The sequence below is a fragment of the Leucoraja erinacea genome, chromosome 1, assembly GCF_028641065.1.
Source record: "Leucoraja erinacea ecotype New England chromosome 1, Leri_hhj_1, whole genome shotgun sequence".
Taxonomy (NCBI): domain Eukaryota; kingdom Metazoa; phylum Chordata; class Chondrichthyes; order Rajiformes; family Rajidae; genus Leucoraja; species Leucoraja erinaceus.
Genome location: NC_073377.1, coordinates 95,191,473 through 95,201,789, shown reverse-complemented (window position 1 = coordinate 95,201,789; position 10,317 = coordinate 95,191,473). Strand labels below are relative to the sequence as shown.

Here is a 10,317-nt window from a genome sequence, read left to right as displayed (position 1 = left end):
TAAAGGTTGGTATGGGAATGAGAAGAAGTTAAAATAGTTAGCAACCAAGAGATCCAGTCGGCCTTGGTGGATGGAGTGCAATTGTTCACTAAAACAGTCCCCTAGTCTAAACTTGATTTTGACAATTTATCTGCAGTTTCTTGTGTCTGGTTGTAGGTCTTACTAATGTGATTTACCTTTTCTTAACACTGCCAGAATGTTTTAAAATAGATGTTAAACAAAAGTGGCGCTACATTTTTGTTTGCACAATGAGCAAACCGACAAATGGTTAAGTAACCTATCAACAGTAACTAATTGGCAAGAGGCCTTCCTCTTGTATTGCCAAACCTATATAAAGCTGGAAAATGAGGCATCTCTCTCATTCCTGCCAAGAGGAAGAGGATTCAAGAAATCTTTCCTTACCAGAAGCGGTGAGTTATTTACAGATATTAGCAGGTAAAGAGCAAATAATGATATAGTTAGTACAACGTAAAACGTTAACCATTCGCCAACCAAACTAAAGCACCCAATTTAGCAGCAACAATAGATTTGTCTGTTGAATTTAAATTTGATTCACTTGCTTCAGTTATCGATTTATTACAGCATTTTCTAAAGCGTCAAATTTTGTATGTATGATCTCAAAATGTTTGGATGCTGTTGCAACAATGCAGTTAATGGAGAAGCTGAAAATCTGAAATTTGAACTTTAGGTATCCAAAACATAAAGTTAAAATCAATGTCTGTTTTAAGAATATGATTAAAAGCCTTTCTTGTGATCAGGAAGAATATAGAATCTTAATTTGAATCTGAACTTTGGGTATCCAGAGAAGTTATTTACTCTCGAGTAAGGCGAACAAATCAAATGTGACACTGCAATTAAATGGAGTGCTGTTGATATCACAGCTGGAATATTGTATGCAGACCTTTGTACATAAGATTAATTTCTTGTTTCACCTCCTCTATTACAAATATACTCCTATTTGTAATAGAGGAGGTGAAACAAGAAATTAATTTTTGGAATGGGATGGGGGGGGGGGGGGGGGGGGGGGGGGGGGATGTTCGGAGATCTAAGTTGTGATGGGGCAAATGGTAGGAAATTGTCAAACGAGGAGACACTAAGCAGACTGATCCTTTACCCTCTGAAAGGTTGCAGTGTAAAATGAATTCATTGAAGCATTCCAAATGTTTAAAGGACTTGACAGAGTGGATGTAAAGATATATCTAAAGCCAAATGGTCACAGTCTCAAAATGAGGGTCGAGCTATTCAGTACAAAGCAGAGAATAAATGTCTTCACCCAGGTCGTTATAAATTGTTTAACGCTGCAACTTAACAGGGGTGGGAGGCTGAGCTGCTCTGTATAATCAAGGCGGAGGTAGACAAATATTTGGACAGTGCGGGTATCACAGAATAAAGCTTCAGGAAAGCGGTGCCGAGTTAGAATGTCAACCATAAACATATTGAATAGAACAACAGGATTGCGGGACCAAATGCTGTACACCTGCCTCTATTTATTTACTTCTTATGAATTCTCCCAGGTATTACATGCTTTTATTTTTTTAATCCCCTTCTACATTCCTCTGTTATTCACCTTTGTTCTTGTTATTCAGCTTCTCAGCCTCGCTGTTGCCTTGCCATTTTTAAAAAAGCATTACTCATTGATGGAATAGTTTCTAGGCAAAACAATCGGCAAGCATGCTTGACAAATTACTGCCTGGTAAAAGCTGCCTTATGTATACAAAAGTAGAATTGAAAAGAATCATTGTTTGTGTTAGAAAACAAACTGGAATTGATGGATGGACTTTGTTGCACTATGAACTTAGATTTTTTTTATACAGATATTTTTTGTACAGCGCACAGGCAGTGGGACAGGTGGCACTGTGGCAACGTTGGTAGTGCTGCTACTTCACAATGCCAGGGACCCAGGTTCTCTGCACGTTCTCCCTGTTGCCACGTGGGTTTCCCCACGGATATTCCAGTTTGCTCCCACATCCCAGGTTTGCAGGTTAATTGACCCCTGTAAATTTCCCTTGGTATATAAGGAAGTAGTTGAGGAAATGGGGTAACATAAAACGAGAGTGATCAATGGTTGGAGTGGACTCGGTGGGCGGAAAAGCCTGTTTCCATGTCCAAGTGGGGTCCCGCACAAATTGGAGGAACAGCAGTTGATATTTCACTTGGGCAACTTACACCCCAGCGGTATGAACATTGACTTCTCTAACTTCAAGTAACCCTTGCTTTCCCTCTCTCTCCATCCCTCTCCCTTCCCAGTTCTCTGACCAGTCTTACTGTCTCCGGCTGCATTTTATTTCTGTTTGCTTTGTTGTTGCCTTCTCCCAGCCAACAATGATCTATTCTACATTTTTCTTGATCTCCATTCCCTTTGCCCTGTTTTCACACCTTCACACTTCCTTATCTATCTATCTCCCACCCCCCTGACATCAGTCTGAAGAAGGGTCTCAACCCGAAACGTCACCCATTCCTTCTCTCCAGAGATGCTGCCTGTCCCGCTGAGTTACTCCAGCTTTTTGTGTCTATCTTTGGTTTCAACCAGCATCTGCAGTTCCTTCATACACAGGCCTGTTTCCATACGGTCTCTCTAAAACTACAACAAAACTAAAACATGGTAATTTTATCATGTGCTTTTAAACAGGTTATACCATCACTGCATTTCAACAATTAAAAACTACTTGGCTATAAGAAATGTAGCGTATAAGCTGTTCCTGCATTCATTATTACATTACACAATTGCTTGTACACATGGTTTCATTACAGTCTTACTACTTTCTGTCTTACCAGTATTCTGAGAGATTGTATCATTCCCCATCCTCGCCATTTTAAAAACTAACAGGGTTTCTCCCTCTCCTAGCTTCAGTGACGTTTTCCACCCAAAACATGATGTTACCAGCATTTTCTACTTTTATTTTAAATTTCCAGCGGTGCGGTGCTTTAAATTTCAATTATTAGTGAAGACCAAGTTATGAAAATCTTTACTTAAAAATGATTTGGCAAAAATAGATAGAACTTTGAAAGACCAATCTGGATTTGATGCATTTTCAGTTCAGTATGAAGGTGACTCCATGTACATTCAGTTCGATGTGCTTGTTATAGACTGGGATTGGGATGAACAGTAGTTTGGGAGCTCTTGCAAAATGTCCTCTCCTGTTCTGTAACAATTCTGTTATCTTTGGGTTTATTCACTGCGTGTTGTTTATTTTCATTAACATGCTTATGTTGTAAAGAACTAACTATCAGAACATTGAAACTATTGAAGGTAGACAGAAATGCTGGGGAAACTCAGCGGGTGAGGCAGCATCTATGAAGCGAAGGAAATAGGCAACGTTTCGGGTCGAGACCCTTCTTCAGACGTGTAACATAGAAAAGTATAGCACAGGAACAGGCTTTTCAGCCACAATGTCTGTGCCGAACATGATGCCAAGTTAAACTCATCTCCTGCATGTGATCCTTATCTCTTCATTCTCTGCATATTCATGTGCCTATGAGAGTTAGATAGAGCTCTAGAGAGTTAGATGGAGCTCCAGGGGCTAGTGGAGTCAAGGGATATGGGGAGAAGGCAGGCACGGGTTGTTGATAGGGGACGATCAGCCATGATCACAATGAATGGCGGTGCTGGCTCGAATGGCCGAATGGCCTCCTCCTGCTATTTTCTATGTTTCTATCTAAAACCCTCTTTGAAGCAAAGTTTAATTGTTGCAAAAGAGAGCCAAATGCTATCGACCACTTCTCACCATTATTTCTAATTTTATCCCAGTGAAGTAAGATGGCACAGTTTGATGCAGGTCATGTGGTGATAATGTCCCAGCCTACCCCTGCCAGGCAAAACAACTGGGGCTCTGGACTGTGCGACTGTTTCGATGATATGGGAGTATGTAAGTATGTGCATGGTTTTAGACTGTCCAGCATAGTCACATTTAAATGTTCCATTTAATCTTCTCTTCTTTAAAACACTTTCCAAGTTGCAAGTGAAACTATACTTCAGTAGTACTTCACTGTATGGTGCTTTATGAAGTGTTGAAATCATGAAATGTGTCCCATAATTGTAAAGATGTCCTTTTTGTTTCATTTCTGTAACTTTGGCCATTCCACACCCTGGAGACCCTCAATATTAAACTAGCCCACGGCGGCACATTGTGCAAACAATTCATTGTTCATTGCCCAGATTGTTAAATGTCACCACCAATCTGGTGTTCTCACCATCACCACCAATAGCCTGTGGCCAGCAGGATCCCTTTGTTAATGTGGCATCTCGGCATGTATGATCTAACCCTGCAGCCTTGCTCCGCTGAGTGAACAGCATTACGCTGATAAGGAATGATACAGGGGGGACATTGGTGTTTGTTTTCAGCATTGACTATCTGATGCCCCGTTCACACAATCAGCTATAAGTGTTGAGTTCTGGTCAGATTCGATAACTGTAAGTCATCAGGTATGAGATGTTAGTACTTCTAATAGAAGAGATGGTTTACCTGGATTTTCAGAAGGCCTTCGTCGATAAGATGCCGCACGTGAGTCTGCTAATGGAAATGTGAGCCCATGGTATCAGATGGAAGATACCAGCACGTTGGCCGGTTGGCAGAAGGCAAAGAGGGCTTTTTCTGGTTGACTGCCAGTAACTAGCGGAGTTCCGCAGGGGTCTGAGCTGAGGCCGTTACTCTTCACGGTGTACATGATTTGGATGAGGGAATTGAAGGTTTTGTGGCAAAGTTTGCAGATTGTACAAATATATACATGGTGGGGCAGGTAGTGTAGGGAAAGCAGAGACTCTGCAGAAGGACTTGGACAGGTTGGGGGAGTGGGCTGAGAAGTGACAGATGAGGCAAAGTGTGGAGTCATGTATTTTGGTAGTAGAAATAAAGGTGTAGACTATTTTCTAAATGGGGAGAGAATTCAGAACTTAGAGGTGCAAAGGGACTTGGCAATGCTGGTGCAGGATTCCCAAAAAGTTCATTTGCAAGTTGAATCGGTAGTAAGGAAGGCGAAAGCAATGCTAATATTTATTTCAAGACTGCTACAATACAAAAACGGGGATGTAATGCTGAGGCTCTATAAGGTGCTGCTCAGGCTGCATTTGGAATTTTGTGAGCCGGTTTGGGCCCCATATCTGAGGAAGAATAAGCTGGCATTGGAGAAGGTCCAGAGGAGGTTGATTCCAGAAATAATTGATTCCAGGAATAATTGGGTTAACATATGATGAACATTTGAAGGCACTGGGCCTGTGCTCGCTGGAGTTTAGAAGGATGAGGGGATATCTCATTGAGACTTACCGAATAGTGAAAGGCCTGGATAGAGTGAATGTGGAGAGGATGTTTCCACTAGTGAGGGAGTCTAGGACCAAAGGGCATTTCCTCAGAATAAAAGAACGTACCTTTAGAAAGGAGATTAAAATGAATTTCTTCAGGTAGATGTGGTGAATCTGTGGAATTCATTGCCACAGATGGCTAGTCAGGGGTTATGGGGAGAAGGCAGGAGAATGGGGTTGAGAGGGAAAGATAGATCTGCCATGATTGAATGGTGGAGTAGACTTGATGGGCCAAATTGCCTAATTCTGCTCCTAGAACATATGAACTGCTTGCTGCCTCTGATTATTTCTAGGTTGCTGTGGGTTGTTCTGTACAATTTGCCTTGGCTGTCAGGTTGCAGGGGACATGAACGAGTGTTGTCTCTGTGGGACTTCCATGGCTATGAGAACCCTCATCAGGACAAAGTACTTCATAACTGTAAGTAGATCTGATTTTAAAAAATGAGAACATGAAATAAAATGTCCAGAAACCCATACTTTTTATAGATAAAATGTTTAATATCCTAGAGATTTATTCTATGTAAATATTATGCAGTCTCCATTATTAACCCCCTAATTCGTTAATCTCTTGACATGATTCTTACCTTGGATGCCATCTTCCATCTTGTCAACACAGCAACAATTGTGGAGAATCCAATTATTGTAATTTTGCTCCTGTGCTGTAATCAATAAACTCATTCTCATTTAATCAGCTCCTCCATAAATGGTTCAACCTGCAAATGGTGCAGTTTACCCCGATGGCCTTTCGACACCTTGCTACCGTTATATGTAGAACACAAGCCCTTTGCCGCACGATATCTGGGCTCAATTTGAGTCCAAATTCAAATAATCCCTTCTGCCTGCATGTGATCCTTATCTCTCTATTTGCTGCATATCCACGTGTCTGTCTAAAAGTTGTATTAACACCACTATTATATCTGCTTTCACTATCACCCCTCCCGACACGTTCCACTCTGCAAATTAACTTGCCATGTAAACTCACCTTAACGCTATGCCCCATAGCCTTTGACATTTCCACTCTGAGAGAAAGATTCTGACTGTCTACGTCATCTTTGCCTTTCATAATTTTCTAAACTTCTATCAGGTCTCGGCATCCTACACTCCAGACAAAACAATCCAAGTTTGTTCAACCTCTCCTTATAAGTAATACCAGCAGCATCCTAATAAACTTTCTCCCAAGTCTCCATTTCCTTTCATCAGAAATGCAGGGAATACTCCAAATGTGGCCTAACTAAGATTTTATAAAGCTGCAACATCACTTCCTGACCTTTATAATGCTCTTACTGATGAAGATGAGTATACAATATGCATCCATTTCCACTCCATCTCAAGGAGCTGTGGACTTGGACCCTAAGATTCCTCTGTATATCGGTGCACGTGATAAAACACTAAACTCAAACTCAGATTGTAACATCATAGGACTCAACAAATGTTTCATCAATTTTAACACACTAATCAACAGTAATAAAATTTCAATATGCTGCTGAGATTATATGAGATGTATCTGCATAAATAATAATAGGCAGCAAAATTACAAGGGATGTCATTAGATAGACAAAAATGCTGGAGAAACTCAGCGGGTGAAGCAGCATCTATTTTCCTTCGCTTCATAGATGATGCCTCACCCGCGGAGTTTCTCCAGCATTTTTGTCTACCTTCGAATTTCCAGCACCTGCTGTTCTTTCTTAAGCAATGGGTGTCATTATGCGGATGTTGAAGGTTGTGTAGCAATAAAATGTTATATGGTCATGAAAGAGTGGTGGGTGTCTGGAACGAACTGGTGGAGTTTGAAAGGCTTTTAGATAGGCACGTGAATATGCAGGGAATGGAGGGGTAGGGATCATGTGCAAGCAGAAGGGATTAATTTAATTAGTCCTGTCCTGTATTGTCTCCATTAATGCTTATGTGTAAAACCTTGTGTTAATGCTCTTTTACAGGGAAGTCTCTGTAATGATTGGCTGGTATCCATGTGTTGCCTCCAGTGTTCTCTCTGCCAACTTAAAAGGGAACTAAACAGTCATCACTGATATGATCAGTGTTCATCGCACATACATTGCATTTCATGTGGTAAGTTGAGGCAGTCAGATTCTTCTGTTCTTTTACTTTTTTTTCTATAGGGGGCTTTTGAAAAAAATATATGTATTTTTTAATATCTGGGTGTTGTTGAGGCTAGTGGCACAGTGGTGCAGCTGGCAGAGCTGCTGCCTCACAACACTAGAGACCCGGGTTTGATCCTGACCTCGGGTGCTATCTGTGTGGAGTTTGCATGTTCTCCCTGTGACTGAATGGGGTTCCTCCTGGTGCTCTGGTCTCCTCCAATGTCCCAAAGGCTTGGGGGTTTGTGGGTTTAATGGCCTCTCTAAATTGTCCCCGGTGTGTAGTGCATAAATGAGGAAGTGGGAGAACATAGAGCTGGTGTGAAGGGGTTATTGATGGTCGCTATTGTCTCGCTGGGCCATATGGCCCGTTTCCATTCTGTATCTTTCAATCAATCAATCAATTTCTAATTGTGATGTGGAGATGGCGGTGATCCGAAATCAGTATTTTCTAGATTTAATTTGCATTTGTTACCCATCTACACAGAAATCTGAAACTAATTCCCAAAATTGATGATTTATGCTGGTGGTTTTTCATATTAACACCTAAATATCTTTTACAGGGATATCATTGGCAGACCAACTGAAATGACCAGAATGACGAATATAAAGAGGATTCATTGATATTGTATGTGTTGAATGTCACTGGCTCCAATTCATGGATTCTTCAGAAGAGAAATGTCTTTAGCAATGTACTGTCTCCCTTTCAGCCTGAAAAACTGGTCTATCTTCATAATGGCATCACTAGAATACATAAAAAAATATATGGGCCTCTATTGTGTACTTTCACCATTTTCTGATATTCGTTAATCTGCTGTATTTTTGCATTTAAATAAAAAATAGGAGCTTGCATCCTCTTATATTTAATTGATTGAAAGGTATTGCATGGAACAGGCCCTTCAGCCTACCACGTGCACGCTGACCATCGATCGCCCGTTCACACAAGTTCTACGCTATCCCACTTTTGCATCCACTCTCTACACAATAAAACCAATTTTACAGTGAGCAATTAACCTGCAAACCCACATAAAATTTCCGATTTGGGAATGGGAGGAAATCGGAGCACCTGGAGGAAACCCTCACAGTCACAGGGAGAAGATGTAAACTCCACACAGATAGCATCGAGGTCAGGATCAAGCCCAGGTATCTCTGGCGCTGTGAGGCAGCAGCTCTACCTTAATGCACTTCTGCTCAGTAACCTTTCAATAGTAGGTTATTCTATGCCGACATCAGAAATAGTTCCCCTCCACCAACACACTAATCCATCCGCCTACCTGGACTTGTTCTCACATTAAACAATACTGCAGATGCTGGTTGATGCTGATGACGAGTCCTGAAGTGAAACATCAAGTATCCATGATCTCTAGAGAAGTTGCGTGTCCGGCTTAGTTACTCCAGTACTTTGTTTCCTCACATCTAATAACTTCTCCTTCAACTCCACACGTTCTCCCCAGATCAAAGATGATGGGCACTCACATTGATGATTCATGGGGAAGAAAGTATAACTACGAGGAATTTCTTCTTTAAGGCTGTTTGTAGCACACGTACAGGTTACTCCCTTGCTCCAGTGGAGGTGCAGAGGAATCAATAAATGTTTGATGTTGTAATGTCATGTAAAATGTTAGAGCAAAGGCAAAGATGCAGAAAAGGACACAGTGCTGGAGTAACTCCGCAGGTCAGGCAGCATCTCTGGAAAGCATAGATTGGTGACATTTCGGCTTGGGAACTTTCTTCAGATACCATTAGTCTGAAGAAGGGCCCCGACCCAAAACTTCACCTACTCATGTTCGCCAGAGATGCTGCCTCAGTTACTCTAGCATTTTGTGTCATTTTTGTAAACATCTGCAGTTCCTTATTTTTACTATAGCAAAAATCCTACTGAACTCTTCAATGTTCCTTTCTGCTGACGACTTCTTGTCCTTACTTTAAACATCCTTGGCAATTCCAGCCTGAAATTGTGCAATGTCTGTAAATCTCTACTTGGACATTTGTACAAGTTGGTTCGTGCTCACAGACTGAGTTCTTCGTCCTGGTTCAGTAATGTATCTCACAAGTCAATAACTTACTGTGGCTGTGACATGGAAATCCTCAGCTACACGTTGCAGTGTGAAAATTAGATTAGTTTGTGTGATGATCCGAAAGGAAAGTGGTTCAATTAATAATATTCAATCAGCTGTGGCACCAAATTCACCCCCTCTTCACAATCTGGAAGCCACAATTGACTCGAGATTGCCAATAGTGTTCAATGGCAAATAAAACAAAGTGTTCCCAGCAGAACTGATGGCATTTCTTCACCCCTAATAAAATTGTTAGTGAACCTTTCTCAATTTGTGTGCAGTATTCTTTGTTTCACATGAATAGGTTGGGATATGGATCACATGCAATCTGAAGAGATACGTTTATCTAGGCATCATATTTGTCAAGGGACATTGTAGGTATGTTGCAAAACGTACCTGAATCGTCGTTGAGAATCTGTCCCAGCCCGTGTGCTCGAATTTGGCGCTGTTTAGAGGGGGCGGGTTTAAAACGCGATTTTTACTAGGCTGTTGCAATCGAAAATGTTCAGCCTAGTAAATCATTAACGAAAAATCGCTGAAAGACCCCGTCGCAAAAGGTATTATTAGTTTTTATGGCCTTGTATAATAGTTATAGTAGTTTAAAAATCACTCTCTAAACCCGCGACCTCTCGCAGCCCCAGGGTTTTATAAAGCTAACAATTAAAGGTATGTACCTTATTTTTACATTAAAAGGGGCTTCTTAAGAACCCTGTTATATAAAGTTTTCTATAGCGAGTAGCTCATTTTGGGCTCTTTATATCCCGCAGTATTTTTCTGGGCATTTGAGGGCACAAATCCAGCGCAATGTGAACGTTCTAAACCAGCGCGTTCACAGGAACCCGCTAGAAAGCGGATTTAAAATACAGCA

The 10,317-nt window shown here is 41.2% G+C and overlaps 1 protein-coding gene across 2 annotated transcripts; it reads left to right on the top strand.

The window, feature by feature from the left end:
- The first annotated feature begins 276 nt into the window (after nucleotides 1–276).
- LOC129699575 (placenta-specific gene 8 protein-like) lies at nucleotides 277–9,788 on the top strand. 2 transcript variants are annotated; one of them, XM_055639505.1, is made up of 5 exons: nucleotides 277–410; nucleotides 3,749–3,866; nucleotides 5,590–5,714; nucleotides 7,234–7,363; nucleotides 7,956–9,788. In XM_055639505.1, exons 2-4 carry the CDS (start codon nucleotides 3,758–3,760, stop codon nucleotides 7,321–7,323), a joined length of 324 nt encoding a protein of 107 aa, XP_055495480.1. In that variant the 5' UTR covers nucleotides 277–410; nucleotides 3,749–3,757; the 3' UTR covers nucleotides 7,324–7,363; nucleotides 7,956–9,788. The 2 variants fall into 2 exon arrangements, with proteins under 2 accessions (XP_055495480.1, XP_055495488.1); XM_055639513.1 differs by having other exon boundaries at nucleotides 358–435.
- Nucleotides 9,789–10,317: the final 529 nt, after the last annotated feature.